The sequence below is a fragment of the Elephantulus edwardii genome, unplaced genomic scaffold, assembly GCF_000299155.1.
Source record: "Elephantulus edwardii isolate Elephantulus edwardi_28Jun2011 unplaced genomic scaffold, EleEdw1.0 scaffold00052, whole genome shotgun sequence".
Classification (NCBI taxonomy): Eukaryota; Metazoa; Chordata; class Mammalia; order Macroscelidea; family Macroscelididae; genus Elephantulus; species Elephantulus edwardii.
This window is the reverse complement of record NW_006399802.1, coordinates 10,976,426-10,995,695: the sequence shown is the minus strand read 5'-3', so window position 1 is coordinate 10,995,695 and position 19,270 is coordinate 10,976,426. Positions and strand designations below refer to the sequence as shown.

At 41.7% G+C, this 19,270-nt stretch overlaps 1 protein-coding gene across 2 annotated transcripts in view; it reads left to right on the top strand.

Annotated features, from left to right (window-relative positions):
* The window catches only part of ABCA1 (ATP-binding cassette, sub-family A (ABC1), member 1), a 166,645-nt gene that overhangs the window by 143,001 nt on the left and 4,374 nt on the right, over nt 1-19,270 (top strand). For both annotated transcript variants that reach the window (XM_006886906.1, XM_006886907.1), the window contains 13 exons: nt 338-443; nt 1,523-1,597; nt 2,660-2,829; nt 4,568-4,745; nt 7,016-7,131; nt 7,223-7,367; nt 8,897-9,020; nt 10,324-10,453; nt 10,738-10,858; nt 11,604-11,666; nt 13,353-13,459; nt 17,814-17,955; nt 18,714-18,848. In XM_006886906.1, the coding sequence (XP_006886968.1) occupies nt 338-443; nt 1,523-1,597; nt 2,660-2,829; nt 4,568-4,745; nt 7,016-7,131; nt 7,223-7,367; nt 8,897-9,020; nt 10,324-10,453; nt 10,738-10,858; nt 11,604-11,666; nt 13,353-13,459; nt 17,814-17,955; nt 18,714-18,848 (1,612 nt within the window). The remainder of the gene's footprint in view (nt 1-337; nt 444-1,522; nt 1,598-2,659; nt 2,830-4,567; nt 4,746-7,015; nt 7,132-7,222; nt 7,368-8,896; nt 9,021-10,323; nt 10,454-10,737; nt 10,859-11,603; nt 11,667-13,352; nt 13,460-17,813; nt 17,956-18,713; nt 18,849-19,270) is intronic.

Here is a 19,270-nt window from a genome sequence, read left to right as displayed (position 1 = left end):
GAGAGAGAGAGGGGGAGAGAGAGGGAGGGGGAGAGAGAGGGGGAGAGGGTGGGAGAGGGAGAAAGGGAGTGGCTCCAGGTCAGCCTTGATATGAATGGTCATTCTTTTGCAGTGTCTCAGATGCCTCATTATGTATTATCAGTACCAAGTTTTGCCCCTCCCCCACCAGAACTCATTAAAGGAAGCTAAGGCCTCGTTTAACTGAGTTTAACTTTGGCGCTTCTTAACTTAGGAGCTTCTTCTAAATGAAGTGTAGACACACCCAAGTGGCAACATCTGCTGCTGAGTGATGTCCTGCAGCCCGCTGTCTGTATCTGAATGTCACACTATTCTCTAGGTATGGCGGGTTTTCCCTGGGTGCCAGTCATTCTCAGGCGCTTCCTCCGAGTGAAGAAGTTAATGATGCCATCAGGCAAGTGAAGAAACACTTGAAGGTGCCCAAGGTACAGTATCCCTTCCCAGACGTGTCAGAAAGATGGGCCCCAGAGCAGCTGCTTTCTGAGGGTAGTTGGTGGGCACATCTGATCATCTCGCAGCATTTTGTAATAGAAGACTATCATTGACCTTTAGTGATCTTGCCCCAGCTCGAGGTACTCAACTTGTGTTTAGAAGCCTGCAAGTCTAGATTATAAACAAATTCTGAGATTTAAAGGCCCCAGGTGACTCAGTTAATAAATCCTTTCAGTGGGTAAATGTACTTGGCTTCAAACATCCTTTCCTGAAACATCCCTGGCTTACCAGGACGTGGATCATTTTCAAGTTGGGAGGCTGGTCTTCAAGATCTAATGCATAATACTCCACTTTTCTTCAACTCAGATTTCTTGGTTTTTAAGTGAGAATAAAGGGAGTCAGCTGACATGGAGTCTAGGATCCTGGCCAGTGGCGATGCTCTGGAGTGTGTGTCTCTGCTTTTGGACAGTGTACCCCATGTGTCTGGCACGTTTAGTCTGTCAGATCTTGTCACAGTATCCAGGAGCCATTTTGAAGAATCTTCACTACCCACTTACAAGTGGACACTTGAACCTGGACTCTTAGATTCACTGAGTTTCCTTACGGCATTGTAATATCAGAGGTTTAGCTATCTACCAGACACCAGGAACCAATTAGCCAATGACTTTAAGTTGAACTTGAACAAATTAGTTCATGCTTCTTTTCACATAGTTGGCCATTTCCACCAGATGCTAATCTTTATTATTATTGTTACTATTATTATTAATTTTAATGAAAATTTACAGAGACTTTGAATTTCCATTCATTCACTGTTGCACTTTTCTCCCCTCCCAACCCTCTCCCACCCAGTTCATTTTTCTCTTTGAAAAGTAAAAAAAAAATTTTTCATTGTTATACAGTCCCTCCCCCCAAGTCCACTCCACTTGCGCCTTTGTTCTGGCCTCCTGTCATGACAATAATACCTAATCATATATCCCTTTTAAACAGCTCTCTCCTTCACCAGATGCTAATCTTAATGTTGCCTCTTGCCTGTGAACCAATACCACTGAAATCAGATTTCTTTTGTTCATAGGATAGTTCAGCCGATCGATTTCTCAGCAGCTTGGGAAGGTTCATGACTGGACTGAACACTAAAAACAATGTCAAGGTAAAGACTTGTCTGTGTTCTCAGCTCATGATAAAGTTGAAAGGGACTCTTCAATGACCAGAAAGCGCATACTTGTAACTTCACCAAAGTGACAGTGTTGTGTGGTGGTTAAGAGAATTTGCTTTGCCACCAGAAAAAATGAAAAATAGTGACCTTGACCACATTAATTAATGTATCCAAGCCTCAATTTCCTTACCTATAAAGTCAGCTTTTTGAGTTGAGAACTAAAAGTGCTAAAGATTTAAAGTACTCAGCCTTCTGTTTGCCCTCTAAATCTGGTCAGTGCTCAGTTGTCCTGGCTGCTAGGATTACTTTAATATGTATAATATTTTGGCTTGATGTTGTGACTGGATTTCCTCCCAGTTCGTGCATGTACTTTGTGTATATCCTCAGTGAGCAGGGCTTGGGGTGGTGGAGCTTGGGGAGCTGTTACTTAGGGAGCCTCTGGTGGCCTAGTGATAAGGAGTTATGCTGCCAACCTAAGGGCATATGGTTCAAATCTACCGACTGCTCCATGGGGGATTTACAAGCTCTGAAAACCCACTGGAGGTTCAGCTGTGAGTCGCTTCTGACTCGACCGTATGTAACAACTTGGTTGTTGTTGTTGTTATGTGCCATCGAGTCGCTTGCAACTCATAACGACCCTATGTACAACATTCCTTAACTCTGCTCTGTCCTGTGCCAATTGCACCGTCTCTGACACACCCATCCCGATTACCCCAGTCACTGAATTAATCCACCTCATAGGGGGCCTTCCCCTCCGGCACTGTCCCTCCACCCTACCAAGCATGATGTCCCTCTCCAAGGACCAGTCTCTCCTTACAACATGTCCAAAGTATGTTAGATGGAGCCTCAGAATCCTTGCCTCCAAGGAGCCGCCTGGTTTGACCCTTTCCAGGATGAATCTGTTTTCCTAGCAGTCCATGGTATCCTCAATACTCTTCTCCAGCACCATAGCTCAAAGGCATCAATTCTCCTTCTATCCTCCCTAGTCATTGTCCAACTCTCTGATGCATAACAAGTGATTGCAAAAACCATGGCCTGTGGTCCTTTTTATTTCAGGTATGGTTTAACAATAAAGGCTGGCATGCCATCAGCGCTTTTCTGAATGTCATCAACAATGCTATTCTCCGGGCCAACCTGCAGAAAGGCGAGAACCCGAGCAAGTATGGGATTACTGCTTTCAATCACCCTCTCAATCTCACCAAGCAGCAGCTTTCAGAAGTGGCTCTGTAAGTGTGACCCTGTCTGAATGGATGGGGTGGAAGAGGGGACGAAAGAGTGTGGGAGAGTCATGCAGCAGAGGGAGGAAGGGTACAGCTGGCGGTGGCAAAACAGCCGGGAGAATGTTACATGCCTTTTAGTTGATCCAGGCTCTTGGCAGAAAATGATCAGATCACGGCTTGACTGACGGGGTTTTGTAAACTGAGGATGAAAAAAAATACTAATTTATAAAGATCATTGCACTTAATAATTTCCAGAAAGAGTCATTGCAAATATTGTTCATAAAACTCTAAAATAATTTTAATTCCTCACCAATATAAGTGTTTAATAAAAATCTATTTTCTCTACTTTGAAATCACTATTTTACACTTGATGAAATGTGTTTTATTATATAATATTTTGGATCCTTGGATTTACCTTTTTTTCTTATCTTTTTGGATAAGTCTTCTAAACTATTTGCCAGATATCAAGCTAGTATGATTTTAGTGTAAAGGGTACAGCTTGTGAAAGCATGGTGATCTGGGTTTGAATCTGATCTGTCAGATCTAGAGTATGATATTAAATGCAATACTTCATGTACATTGCCAAGTTCATTACCCAGGATGGAGTTGACATGAATTTCATACACATGACGCTGTTTTTCTGTACAGATAGTAGGCCACAATTAGCATTTCTACTTGTATTGCATTCCATTAGAGTCAGTAGGAATTTTATACCAAGACTATTTAAGGGACCACCAAGATTGTTGTTGTGATAAGAATCTGTTAGAAGTTAATTTTATCTGTTAATTTAATCTGCTATACAGTGTATTTTACAGCTGGAAAAAGTGAATTTATTTAGTAGTTTCACCCAGATCTTCCTGTTCTTAATTTTTTATTTTATTGTTTTTTCCACATGACATAGAGGTTTTTATTGGGCCCCAAGGCCCTGGGCCAGGTGGGCCAGGAGCCGCCTCTGCTGGGGTGGGGGGAAGCCTGCTTTCTGCAGAAAACAAAGTCCTCCATGGAGGGACAGCAGACAATGCAGCCCCAGTGGTGTACATGAGGATGGGGTGCCCGGCCGCTCTGTTGGGGTGTCACAGGGCACCGCACGTCCTCTAGTTCTTCAGCTGTGGGGTGCCCGGCCCATCTGTGGGGGCAGGGAAGATGTCCTCAGCCGTGGGGCATCTGCCACACTATCCCTCTAGGTGTGAAACCATGCATCCTGCTGCTCTTAGAAGGACAAGAGCAGGAGATGCTGGAGGACCAAGGGGATTGCCCTTCCACTACTCTCAGACCTCTTTTCAGTAGCTGCATCTGGTGGTCGATTTCTTTATTTATTTATTTATTAATTATTTTTGTGTGAGTGTACCGTCAAATCAGATCTGACTGGTACAGGAGGAGATTGTCCCTCCTTCCCCGGCAGAGCATCTGGTGGATTCGAACCGTGTGCCTCTGGGATTGTAGTTGCAGCTCCTTACCACTAGGCCACCAGAGCTCCCCCGATTTCTTTATTTTTAACCTCTGTGAAATCAGTTTTGTATTTCAGTTTTCCAATTGAAATCATATTTCATATTCAACTGTGTTTTGTTTTCATGTGAAAGTGGTCGTCTTTCAAATTTTTGGATAAAATAAATTTTATAAACAGATCTTCCCCCTCCCCATGCTGTGCTTTGTCTTTGTGTGTGTCTCTGTGTGTCCTTTTTTAGTTCCAGTTTGCACCTGCGGCTCTTTAGGTCCTCACTGCCTCATTGCCCTTGGTTTACAGGATGACCACGTCGGTGGATGTTCTGGTCTCCATCTGTGTCATCTTTGCCATGTCCTTCGTCCCAGCGAGCTTCGTCGTGTTCCTGATCCAGGAGCGGGTCAGCAAAGCGAAGCACTTGCAGTTCATCAGCGGCGTGAGGCCGGTCATCTACTGGCTTTCTAATTTTGTCTGGGATATGGTAAGGGTGCAGATCGAGCTCTTCTTTAGAAATCTCCAGCAGGGCCCTAGCTCAGCGTGTATGAGGAAGCCAGAGACTCTTGCTTTTCCAGGGAGTGCTCAGGCTCTTTTAGAGATAGATAAAAAAAGGAAAAGGCAGAGTCACTTGCACACTTTGATGACAGCAAACCCAGAATTGAGTATGGGACAGGTCTCACAACAGGGAGAAAATGTGTCCACACTATCATAACTGTCATTATTACTACTACCACCCAATTTCCTAACTGAACACCTCAAAGAAACGGAAAGATAAAAGGACCTTGGTCAGAAGTCCAAGTCAATGCATGCCTCCAACTTCTCTACTAGGTTTTTACCTCTGGAGTCAGGGTGTTCTTTCCCTCATTGGGAAACCCATCTACCATTGTCCATCCATTGTAAACGAGTTTATTATACCAGCTGTATATAATATGTTGACCTTATTTGGACCATTATGCCAAATTTAAAGTGTTCTGAAATTCTAATTATGGTAAAATGGGGCTGGGAAAAAAGTCTCCCTGGGACCTTCATCAGTTGGAAGCCACACGGAGAAAACTTACTTCTTTTCCCACTGGGTCATCCCTTAGATATTTAGAGATATTATTATATAACCCAGTTTCCCCAGATAAGGTTATATATTAAACACACTATAATCTCTGAAGCCCTGCTCAGACATGAATGATGATGATACAGGATGTGATGTGTCTGTGATGATTAAACCAAGCCTCTCAGACTTGTCACTGTTCTGATAGGATTGCCTTTCTATAGCCTGGCTCCATATTGTTACTGTCCCTTTGAAAGCAAAGCCTGGAATGGACCTTGTGTTCAGTGTACGGTCTGAATGATTACGAGTCTCCAGGGAGTTGATGTATCGTCCATGCTTTCACTACTTCAGTCCAAGGCTAATACGTTTAGGAAGTAGCAGTATCGTAATGGTAACTTGATAGTGAACTGAAACTTCATTTCATATAAATGCTTGTTGAATAAAATTGTTCTCATTCTATACTAAGGTCAATAAATTGATAGACTTTTTAAATTCTAAACTTTATATTAACTGCATCTTGCTTGTTTACCATTCACTTGTTAAATTCTTTTTCACCTCAACCCAGTAGTTAATTCATTCATCAAACCTATACTGAGTGCTTAATATATATCTGCTCTACATGCCTAGGGGATTCAGAAAATAAAATAAAAAGCCTAGTTGTTAAATTAAAAAACATTACCTATAGCCCTGGTGTGTCCACTTGCTGTACAGTGGTAACTTGTGGTGCTGTGAGGCTGAACACTGTGACACTGATGTGTCAAATGAGTTAATGGCTGGTTACCCAGTGCGGACAGTGTTGGGTGTAGTTTCCCGATTAAAATAAGCTTGGAAGTGGAGTGGCATCCACTTCCGTAATAGCTTGCCTCCAGAAACCCTATGAACCTGGAGAAAGGATGAAAGACACCAAGCATTGAGGACTCTCCTTCATAAGGTCACTATGAGTCGCCTGCAACTTGACGGCACTTAACAACAACATCCACCTGTGTATGATCTATCCCTCCCTGCATTAGAGTCTCTGGAAATTGCTAGAAGTGTGTCTTCATCTAAGTTGTTGATAAACACATTGAGTAAGAGGGGGCAGGGCAGAGCTCTATGGTTTAATGCTGCAGTCGTTCTAACTGCCAGAAAACCCACTCATCACCTCTCTACCCATGCTTTTCTCTGTGAGCTATGAATTCTCCTAATTGTCCTGTGGTCAGGTCTTTATTTCTGCATTTTAAGGTGTGATACACTGTCAGGACAGACTTTAAACTTATTCCCAGTGTGATGAAACAATTCTGACATTCATGTTACGAGCCCTTGTCTCATAAATAGATTACATGTGAGATTGAACTTGGGCAGACTATAATATAGCATTAATGATGAAACAGACACAATCATCTTCTGCAAGAATAATGGAATCTTATTTGCTGCCTGTGAAACTGAAATTACTCTGACTGGGAATCCATCGTTCAGTAAGTTTACTGAGCGTGACACCTTGGCTTAGTTGCCGGAAAGACAGAAAGGGCATGCAGTTTATAAAATCAGTCAAGGGGAAAATGCTTGTCGAAGTACATTGTCTGGTATTTTGATTAATAGTTTATGTGGCTTCATTAATTCAGAGTTACTCTTTAATATGTTTATCTGCCCTTTCTTGTCCTTACAGGTAAAGGCTTGTGATGTGCTGTGTATTTGACGCTGGGGTGAACTTTATTTTTTGTTTTTACTTTCAGTGCAACTATGTGGTCCCTGCCACGCTGGTCATTATCATCTTCATCTGCTTCCAGCAGAAGTCCTATGTGTCCTCCACCAACCTGCCTGTGCTGGCACTGCTCCTGCTGCTCTATGGGTAAGGCACCTTGGTCTGAAGGATCTCGGGAGAGAAGGCAAAGGATGCCCCTGACACTCGGTCACCACTTCCCTTTGTGCCTCATCCCCAGGTGGTCAATCACACCCCTCATGTACCCAGCCTCCTTCGTGTTCAAGATCCCCAGCACAGCCTACGTGGTCCTCACCAGCGTGAACCTCTTCATCGGGATCAATGGCAGCGTGGCCACATTCGTGCTGGAGCTCTTCACCAGCAATGTGAGTTGTGCACAGAGAGTGACTTGTCTTTGGAGTGGGCATCTTGGAGATCCAGAGGACAGTGTTTAATCCTGATTTCATTCAGCTTGTTGTAACACTGGTACCACTGACCATTCTGTAATTTTTCTCCCCCAAATTTTCCCTGTCTTTGTTTCCTTGCAAAGCTCTCTCTTGCTTTGCCTTCTGTTTCTCTGCTCTTCTGTTTCCTTTGATAGCTTCTTTTATTCTTCTCCTTATGTGATAGTTGTCCAAAGATTTGGCCTTCACCTTCAGACACTATCGCTAGGTGATGTCATTAATTTCTAAGATTCTTAACACTCCCCCTTGATTTTGTGCCTTTCTCTTCTGTGCCTTTTGACCAGCTCTTCTCCTTGAATTCTGTTCGCACAGTCTTACCTGCTTATTGGATGGCTCCGGTATAAGTGTTTTCTAGATGCCACAAGCTAACTATATTTTTTTCAGAGTTCTCCTCAGAGCCCAATATTTCCTTTGTCATCTTTGCCTCACCAGAAGGCATTGTTGTCCACTCAGTTGTTCAACCCTGAAACCTTAGTGTAAACCTACATGCCTGTCTTTTTCTATTTTGGGTTCAGTTGATGTTGTCGTTTAAACTCAGCGTGTGTGTGTGTGTCGACGTGGCTTGAAATGTGCTGCTTCTAATTCAGTGTCTGGCGATGTTTCACTCTCCCGTCATGGTTTGGTGCAGATGGTGCCCTGTGAGAGGTGCTCTCTCATTTCCTCTGTTCTTCAGTGCAACACACCCCATTATATACTCATTTCCTATTTCCTGTTTCCATCTCTCTTCCTCAGAGTGGAGACTGTTTTGTATTAACCTTTGGTTCTCTTGTGACCTAACATAGCATCTAGCTCACTCGAATTTTGAATATATGGTCCTAAGGTGGTGAAATATTTCATGTCCTTAGCAAATTACCAAAAGACTGGAGGCTTTAGTTCACCCAGAAGCTCCTCCTCCTGCCCCCTACCAAAAATGGCCTGGTGATCTACTTCTGAAAAATGAGCCTTTGAAAACCTTACCAAGCACAGTTCTGCACTGCCACACATGGGTTATCGGAGACAGAATCGATCCAGTGACAATTGATGGTGGTAGTGTCTAGCTTATTGGGGTGAATAAGTTGTTAAGTATTAAAAAAATTTATAAAACAGAGTCTGGAAACTCAACTATTGATTCAGATGTAAACAATATGCTTTTAAAATGCTAAACAGTCATTTTCTTTTTATAGATCTGATGCTGATTGAACATAGCCTTATGTTTCTAAAATTAGTCCAATTCCTTTACCCACTCAGCATTGCTTCAGGTTTTTGAAAGAGCAGATTTCTAAAATGTTCTATATCATCAGCCGTGGCTGCTGAAAGTTACCGATGTCCAGATACAAAGGTCCAGTTTGTCACCAGCGATTGGAAGTTTTCCTTGGTTCCTATTTCCCAGGTCTTGATAGATTTGGTAACTTTTTTTAGCCTCAAACACAAATGACATTCAGTCTCTCTTGCCCCCTCTCTTTTTTTTTTAGAAGCTGAATAACATCAATGATATCCTGAAGTCTGTGTTCTTGATCTTTCCACATTTTTGCCTGGGACGAGGGCTCATTGACATGGTGAAGAACCAGGCAATGGCCGATGCCCTGGAAAGGTTTGGTGAGTGGCAGCAGGGGCTGTGGGGAACCTTAACAGCAATGGCAATTTATATGGTCCTCGGTTCTGTGCTCTTAGATCTGAAGGGACTGGGCTTGTCAAGATGGTGTCTTGTAACAAAGCCATTTGTGTCTTGTGTTTCATAGCACCAAGGGAAGTGAGAGGATAGTTTCAGAGGTGATAAAACCTGGTTTTAGATTGGCTCCCAGACTACAGAGTGTCAGTCATTAGAAAAGCCAAGCCATGATTTGGAAATCAGATATGGAACAGGGAACCACAAGAAAAGATGCAGACTTCTCTTTGGCAAATAAAGAACTTGAAAATTTGCCCACAAAGAACTTGAAAATTTGCCCACAAATCTTTTGTGTAATCTAGAAAAAGCTAATTTACTGTCCCCCTTTGTACCTTTAGAGTTAAAAAATATTTCTCCTGTTGCCTCATTACTAATATTCACCCACGGGCTGATACAGGCATGTGGGATACGTAATTTCATAGAAGAGGGAATCCCTTCACCTCTCCCAACTTGAGGGGAACAGAGGAGAGTTATAAGGATTTTAAGGAATATTTACAAAATAACTAGGTGGCTTATTGAACCATTAAAATAAAAACATACGCACACATTGAGTTGATTCATCCACCAGGTTTCAGAGGCTGTAAGTCTTACTGCCTGTGACTTGACCAGTGGATTTGAACCACCAGCTGATGATTAAGGAGCCATTTGATTCAGTAATTGTTATTAGATGCCACTGAGTCAACTACTATTTACAGTGATCACATGAATAACAGGTCTGAACCTTGCTGTACCATCTTCATCATCTCTGATATACTTGAGTCCACTGACACTGTGTCAATCAGTTGAGTTCTTAGGTTACATTATATGCTACCAGAGGAGACATCTTTGGGACAGGGTACTTTCTAATCTTTTTCTTATTAGAGAAATTTGTTGCTTATTAAAATTTGACCCAAGAATTACCATGAATTGAAGGGAATTGTTTGTACTCTTTCCAAGAAAGAATAAGCATTTCTCATTAAAAAGGAAATGTCTTTGTGATTTAAAAAAAAAGGAAATGTTAAGTGTCTTGGAACAATTTAGACATCTAATCATACATGTTGATTCTGAAATATTGATTGATGCTGGGCTCAGTGTTTTCCAAATCTTTATCCCAAAGCAGCTACACCTTTAAAAATTATTTTCCTCCTTGTGAGTACTGCTATTGTTTCTGGGGAGATAGGTGAATTTGTGAATTTGTAGCACTGCCGTGGTCTGCAGTGTACCGTTTTGACAGAGTCTCTGCATTTTGTCCAGGGGAGAACCGCTTTATCTCGCCCCTGTCCTGGGACTTGGTGGGACGGAACCTCTTTGCCATGGCCGTGGAAGGTGCAGTGTTCTTTCTCTTCACGGTGCTGATCCAGTACAGATTCTTCATTAGACCCAGGTGAGCGTTTTTGTTTGCAGAACACCTGGAACTTGGCCTGGCTGAGGGTTCCTTCCAAGGGAGGAACATGGGATCAGTGGTGGCTGCATTGTGTGGCGCAAAGTTGCTAATCAGGCCAGCTGTCCTGATGTGGGCATTCTGCAATGATCATTCTGTAGATGCTGGGAACTCTCTTGGGAGAGTTTTCTGGGTCTCACATTATGAGATTGCTGGGTCAGCTTGATCTTTGTCTTGAAAAATGACTCAAAAAGTTAAATTTCCTTCCCCTTCCCCTTTTCTCTAAGACCTATAAATGCAAAGCTTCCTCCTCTGAACGATGAGGATGAAGATGTGAGGCGGGAAAGACAGAGAATTCTTGATGGAGGAGGACAGAATGACATCTTGGAAATCAAAGAATTGACAAAGGTGAGGCAATCAGGACAGACCTGAAGCACTTGTGTTTGATTGTTTCCACCTTCAATGTCAGGAACTAGCATTTTGCTGACTGACTTTATGGAAAGAGTATGCTTCTCAGAGTGTCTGTATCTTGCAAGTTTCTGTCAACTTAATTTTATCTAAAGTGTGCCATGGGGACTCCTAAATTTAAAAATGCCCCTGAGAATCCTTTGGCAATAGAAATGATCATTTTTTAATAGATGTGTTTTGCACACTTAATATTTATAAAACTTAGTGATACCTCTTCAGAGCCGAGGAAGGGAGGGTAGGTAGTTAATTTTGAATATTATAGTCACAAAAGCGGATCGTTCACAGGAGCAGTGTCTCTTTCATCCCTCTCTGTGTGCTAACATTCCAATCATTCATTTTCCTGCAGTAAATACATACAAATCTCATTTTAGTCACAAATCTCTACCCTGTAGAAGGTCTAGAATTTAATTTTAAAATATCAACAGTTATAATCTGTGTTAAGTAAATGAAAACATGAATATTAATGGTCAGTATGCTTTTCAAAAGATTGATAATAGAATTAAAAGAGAATTTATTTTTATTTTGAGCTTTTTGAGTCAATCCATAGCCAGTTGATAGGTAGCCAGTGATTTATCAATGAGACTTATTTCATGGTGTGTTTGGGTTATAATGTTATTATCTGTGGTTCCTAGGCATAGCTGTGAGTCTCCAAGGCTCATGAATTCTTGGGTTTTGTTTCTTACAGATTTATCAAAGGAAGAGGAAGCCTGCTGTTGACAGGATCTGTGTGGGCATTCCTCCTGGCGAGGTAAAGGAACTTCATCCAACTTGTATTTCTTCCCATAATCCAAACTCCCTCAACCCAATCAGAAGGGAATGTCTGAAGTGGACAAAAGCTGCTTTTAAAGCTCTGTTTATTTTATCTACCTGGAACAGTCAGTCATCAGGATGATGAAAGCCCCTGGAGAGTGATTTTGAGTAATTCCCAGTTTTAAGAAAGCCTGAACTAAAATGTATTCTTGGAAACTATTCACGGTGATGGTAAAATTCAAATAGGTTTAAAAGATTTCTTTTATTCCTTCTACATCATGCTTATAATCCTTTTTTTTCCTTCCCCTTTTGTACTCATATTAGATCATGGAATCTGACTGGTTGGCATTCACTTCTGCCTTTTACACATTGACTTGGGCTTCAGTGATGATTCAAGTGATATCTACAAACTCACTCATTCTTACACTGACCCAATTTAAAAGATATGTTTAAATATCTTTGTGATTTTTTTAAAAAAACTAATGAAATATTTGGCCCTTTATTGATATTTAAGACTCATTTTTGTTGTTTGCTATGCCTTTGAGTTGTTTCCCACCCGTGTGACTCTGCATACAGCAGAATGAAGCACTGCCCAGCTGTGTGGTCCTTACAGTTGTTCTAAGGCTGAGCCCATGGCTGTAGCCTCTCTGCCACTCCATCTTTTTTGAAAGGCTTCCTCTTTTTCATGGACCTTCTATTTTATTGAACTTCTTCAGGGACTGGTCCCTCTTGATATCATGTCCAAAGTACCCAAGACTTAGCCTTGCCATCTTCTGCCTGTAGTTATTCCAAGACACTTGTTTACCATTCATTACCAACATTATAATTCCAATACATCATTTCTTCTCCAGTCTTCCAAATTTTTGCAAGCATGTGAGGAACTGAAGATAATATGCCTTGGGTCTAGAATACCTTAGTCATTAAAGTGACATATTTGCTCTTGGACACTTTCAAGAAGTCTTTTGCCGCACATTTGCCAAACACAGTATGTCATTGGATTTCTTGAGTGCTACTTCCACGGACACTGATCATGGTTCCAAGTAAAACTAAATCCTGAGAAAACAGTCTTTAAGGCCATTTGACTTGATGTGTCCTTGGTACCAAGTAAAACTAAATCCTGAGAAAACAGTCTTTAAGGCCATTTGACTTGATGTTGCTTATTGATTCCGTTGTGAGGATTTTTTTTTCCTTTATGTTGAGATGTAGTTCATCTTGAAGATTATAGTCTTTGTTCTCTATCAGTTAGTGCAGCAAGGTTGGATCATCTGCATATGCAGGTTGTAATGAAATCTTCCTCCAATCTTGATGTCTTATTCTCTTTCATATAGACAAACTTCTGAGCTTTTTTCCTCAGATTAGAGATTTAGTAAGTTTGGTGAATATAACTCTTGATGCACAACTTTTCTTGATTTAAACTATGTAGTAGGATGCACTTGTTTTGTTTGAATGACTACTTCTTGTTCAGTATCCAAAGTCTGCATGAAGACAGTTAAGTGTTCTTAATCTCACTTTTTGTAGTGTTATCCATAATTTATGATGCTTCACACAATTAAATCCCTTTGCATAGTCGGTAAAACATCTTTTAGGATCATATTATAGAAAAAACTTAAAGCAGAGGTATCTTATATGTTTGGAGTCTCAGTAGCTTGGCTTTTTACAATGTACCCTATTTTAATATTTTCAGTGTTTTGGACTTCTGGGAGTTAATGGGGCTGGGAAATCATCCACTTTCAAGATGTTAACTGGAGATACCACTGTTACCCGAGGAGATGCTTTTCTTAACAAAAACAGGTGAGAAAAGAATGGGTCTGCATTTTGTTACAAAAAAAAATTCTTTTTCCAGCTTAAAAAAGAATGTAGGGTGTTTTTTTAAATTCCTGATTATAACAGTATTATGCAGAGTTCACAAAAATAATGAAATAATGGAATGTAAAGAAGAAAATAAAAATCATCCTATCTTTATAACTCACTGTTTTTTATAATTTCTATTGAGTTATAATTTGGATACCATACATTTCATGTTGTAAAGAGTACAAGTCTGTGATTTTTAGAAAATTTAGAATTTACCACTCTAAATATTGATACTTCTAAATATTCATAGAAATTTATTACAAAATGATGATGATAAGATAGTTTTAGATTGTTGTTATTATGTGTCACTGAGTCAGAACCAGCTCATAGCTGATCCTGCATTAGATTTTCAGATGCAAGTTGTGCCAAGAAATCTGGAGGACAGCCACCTGGCCTATTGATTGGAAGAGATCTATATTTGTTATCATTCCAAAGAAAGGTGATCTGACAGAATCTAGAAATTATTGAACAGTATCATATGCAAGCATGATTCTGCCGAAGATGATCCAAAAATGACTAGAACAGCACATTAACAGAGAACTGCCTGAAGTGCAGGCTGGATTTAGAAGAGGCTGTGACACTAGGGATATTATAGCTAATGTCAGATGGATCTTGGCTGAAAGCAGAGAGTACCAGAGGAATGTCTGTCAGTGTTTCATTGACTATGCAAAGGCATTTGACTGTATGGTTCACAGCAAACTGTGGTTGACTCTGTGAAGAATGGGAATCCCAGAACACTTGATTGTGCTTATGCGAAACTCATACTTGGACCAGGAGGCAGTCATCAGAACAGAGCAAGGAAACACTGCATGGTTCAAAATTGGGAAGCGTGTGCATTAAGGATGTGTCCTATCTCCGTATCTTTCCAATCTATATTCAGAACAGATTATCTAGGAGGCTGGGCTCTATGAGGAGAAGTGTGGCATCAGGATTGGAGGTAGACTCATCAACAATCTCCTTTATGCACAACCCTGCTTGCTGAAAGTGAGGAGGACCTGAAGCGCTTGCTGTGGAGGGTTGAAGCGCAACATCAAGTAAACAAAGATTCTCACCACTGGGCCTGCTGATTGGCAGCATCATGATGGATGATGAAGAGATTGAGATTGTTCACAGCTTCAGTTTGCTTTGGTTGGCTCTACAATCAACACTCTTGGTAATTAATAGAAGTTAAAAGATGAATTGCATTGGGAAAGTCCGCTGTCAGAGTCCTCTCCAAAGTACTGAGGAGCAATGATGTCAGTCTGGAGATGATGAATTTATGCCTGATACAGGCCATGGTCCTTGCAATTACTTAGTATGTATCAGAGAACTAGACAGTGACTAGGGATGATAGAAGGAGAGTTGATGCCTTTGAGCTTTGGTGCTGGAGAAGAGTATTGAGTATAGCATGGACTGCTACGAGAACAAACAAGTTCATCCTGCAGAGGTGAAGCCAGGCTGCTTCTTGGAGGCACGGATTTTGAAGCTCCGTCTGATATACTTCGAACATGTTACAAGACAAAGGCAGTAGCAGTCCTTGGAGAGGAACGGGATGGCGCAGGAGAGGAAGAACCTTGATAAGGTGGATTGATTTCATCACTGGGATAAAGTGGATAGGCATGTTGGAGACAGTAAGATTGGCAAGGGATAGAACAGGGTTTAGGATATTGTACATAGGGTTGCTATGAGTCGTAAGTGACTCGACAGCATATAACAACAACATAAATCACATGGGAGAAGATTGATTGCCCATCTTTCTCCTATGCATGGATTCAAATTATGTGCCTTTTGGTTGGTAGCATACCTTCTTGCCAATAAGCCATCAGAGCTCTCTGAATATAGAATTTCAGGTTAGTTTTTAGTATTTTAATATTTCCTAGTGAATTATATATCCTAAGGTGTAGAATTCTACATTACTTTCTATCTATCCATCCATCCACCCACCCACCCATGTAATTAATTTAATCAGTCACTTATCTGTAGATATTAGAAGTTTCTGGTTTTCACTGTATGCACTAGTTTACTAGGATTGCCATAATAAAATAGCACAAACTAGCTGATATAAAGCAGTGAGAGGCAGTTAGACATGAAAGCATTTGCAGGCCCGTGGGTTCTCTGAAGGCTGTAAGGAAGGCTGTTTCCTGCTTTTTCCTGCCTTATGCTGCATTGCTGGCAATCCTTGGCTTGTGGACTCATCACTCTCATTTCTGCCATTGCTCTTAGGCCATATGCCATATGCTCTTCTTCTCTGTGTTTCTTCATCTTTCTGTTCCTAAATCTCTAAATCGGAATTTTCCCCTTTTTTATAAGGATACTAGTTAAGACTCATCATAATCTAATATGACCTCATTTTCACTTGATTACATCTGCAAAACCCCAGTTTCCAACTAAGATTCACAAGACCTGGGTTATGGAAATTTTTGGTGAATACTGTTTAACTTACTTAGTACACTGTATAAATATGCCCTAGTTTTTCTCTCTGGTTTTTTCCTCATGTGAAATTTCTAGAAAGCCAAAGATGACATATACCTGCTAAACTGCTTTTCCTAAATGTCATGCCAGATGATATGGCCACTGTCAAGCCATTATCTGAGATTGCGTAAGTCAGGAAACAATTTGATCTTCGGGGATACAGCTGCACTTTACCTGTTGGACAGTTTTGCCCCGAGTACTCTTAATATGTTGTGCTTCTCTGGAAAAATGATAAAAGGTAGTGGCTTTTTGACCATAGTAGAAAGTACATTTTATATCTCAACCTAGATCATAGACACTTACACATTTAACTTAAAAACAAGATTTTACAATGCAATACTTACTCTTACTAGTTTTAATTATTGTGGCAATTTCTTATTCAACTCTACAGCATGCTGGTCATGACCCACTGTATTTATTTTACAACTCACTAATGGATGATGACTCACAATTCTGAAAACACTGGACTGGGGGCTACTAGCCAACAAAATGGAAAAGAGCAGGGACTCTAATGTGCTCATCAATCTTCTCCGCTGTCTCATACCAGTTTTTTTCAATAGGAGTAAGGAGGCTTCAGGGAACGGAAATTCTGGGAATAGCTGGTGTAAGCCTGCACATCTGCTTCGGCTTCCTCAGGCTTGTTCCCAGGACCTGGCTCCGGAGGCACATAATGGCAGCAGTGATGGGCCTAAACTATGGTTTGCCACAGGGTCTGGTGTAAATGCTGCCTGGGGTGATAGAGCTGAGAGGGTCTTGTACTGTGTACACAGGCTACCTCAGCCATAATTTTAGAAAAGGTTGGTCCTGAGGGGACATGAGATATGCAGAGAGAAATGAGTTCTGCTAAAACAAAAAGTCCTTAGTGACCCGGAAATGACTGAGGGGCAGTCATTTGGATGGAGGTGGGGGTGGGGTGCAGGCACAGGGCTTCCTCTGAATCAGAAGTTACCAACCCCAGATTGGCTTCATAGGAACTCTAAGTCCCTTCATTATGTATGAAAGAAGTCGCTAGGTGCCACAAATGGCTCTGTGCTTGGCTGTTAATTGAAAGATTGACCTCAGAACAAATGGCTTTGTGATCTGTTCCAAAAGGTGGCACCCAGTGAAGTCCTTTTAGATACTTCTACTCTGAAACACTTGGGGCCACTGCAAGACAGAATCACATCAACCGCTCAGACATAACAACTGGTTTTATTTGTCTTTAATGTAGAAAATTATGTTTGTAGATTCAATTTCCTGTCACAAGATTCTCAGGGAGTCCAAATGTAAAACTTGAAGTAATAAAGTTTAAGGGACCCAGGAGCATACTTGGGCTGATGGTCTCTAGAATGAGAAGAGGGTATGCCCATGTAACTGCGTCTCACACGCGCGTGTGCGTGCGTGTGTGTGTAAGGAAAGCTCATGTCCAGAATCACTGGGCCTCCCTCTTTTGGGTCCAAATGACCACAAAGGAGATTTTGGACCATGTGTGGTACAAGGGACTGGGCCACAGATTCATGGTCTGAGAGGGAGACTTAGTTTAAAGAACTTAGATGGTGTGATCAGAGTTGTTGGTAAAGATACTGTGGCAGGTGGGATGGACTTGGGAATCTGGAAATGTGGCTGAATCTGCATCAGTATGCAGTTTTGGGTGTAAGGGAGAGCCAGACGCAAGGACTAAGAAGGCTAGAGGCAGCCCACCCAGGGGTCGGTCACCCTTTACTCTAGCACCTGGGATGGAGAGAGGCTGTTCCTTTAAATAGAGGTGGATGTGCTTAAAGATATTTTTGTCAAACACTAGTAGGTTTTATAGGAACTTTAGGCCGGATTTTCTAAACCTGACCAGCTTTCTTTTTCTCCGCAGTATTTTATCAGACATCCATGAAGTACATCAAAACATGGGCTACTGCCCTCAGTTTGATGCTATCACAGAGCTGCTGACTGGGAGAGAACATGTGGAGTTCTTTGCTCTCTTGCGAGGAGTCCCAGAGAAAGAAGTTGGCAAGGTACTGTGGACCCAGGAGCCAGGCTGCCTTCTCTTGCATTCTGATGATGTATATGCCTATGACTTTGGCGTTAACCATCGACTCGTTAACCATCGACTCCAGGCCATTTGTTCTCTGTCGTTATATACCACCAAGTCAGAACTGATTGATAGCTCACCCTCCAGCAGTTTCTCATAGGTAGTAAAACTCATGGGAGGAGACTGCCCATCTTTATCCTGCAGAGCAGCTCGTGGATTCCAACCACCTGCCTTTGGGTTGGCAGCACAAGTCCTTACCACTAAGCCACTGGAGCAGCCTGCTTTTTCTCTAGGATATAGAGTTATGAAATGCTGGCTCTTTGCATCTACTTCTGGAGTGGGACTCTCTGGTGCTGATGAGATAGGAATGTCAGGAAAAGTGACTTGATGGAGGGGCTAAGATGGTGTGCTGCCCCACTCACACCAGTCCCTCTTGTAGTTCCACAGAAATGACCAGACTGTGTTGATATAATGGGATAGAGAATCCATTCCTACTCGGTGAAACTTTGTTATGTAAATGTAACAGAATGAAACCCACTACCCTTGACCCACAGCAGGAACCACTGAGTCAATTCTGAGTCATAGTGACCCTGCAGGACAGGGCAGAATTTGGCCCCATAGTTTCCAAGGCTTTACAATCTTGATGGAAGCAAACTGCCCCGCTTTTCTCCCACAACATGTAAGGAAACATGATAAAATCTCCAAGCCAGACAAAAATCGGGTTGCTTTTTCTCACTCTAGGTTGGTGAATGGGCAATTCGGAAACTGGGCCTTCTGAAATACGGAGAGAAGTATGCTGGCAACTATAGTGGAGGCAACAAACGTAAGCTGTCCACAGCTATCGCTCTGATTGGCGGGCCACCAGTGGTGTTTTTGGTGAGTGTGGTGGGAGGAAGGCTGTGGTCTCAAGCGAACGTAGAGCCTCACTTGTCTGAAGCCCCAGGTCTGGAGCTGTTGCCTGACTGACTTGGCACCAGCCAGCCTTCAACAAGAAATAGGAGAGGAGTCTGAGAGAACCCAAGGGACATTCGCTTGTTTTCTTCCTTCAACAAACAACTGGCAGCTGTACCATGCCTTTGTTGTTGTTGTTGTTGTTGTTGTGTACTGTTGAGTCAGAACCGACCCATAGCTGACCTTCTAACAGGTTGGGTTTTTGTTTTTTTTTTTCTTTCCTTAAAAGTTGGCCAAACCTTAAATCAGTTTTGAGAACAACTGGTTACCTTTTGGTTTAAACAATCTTGGGTATCGTTTTCTGACCCTTGCAAACAGACAAATCCTATTTGATATTCAGTCCACCA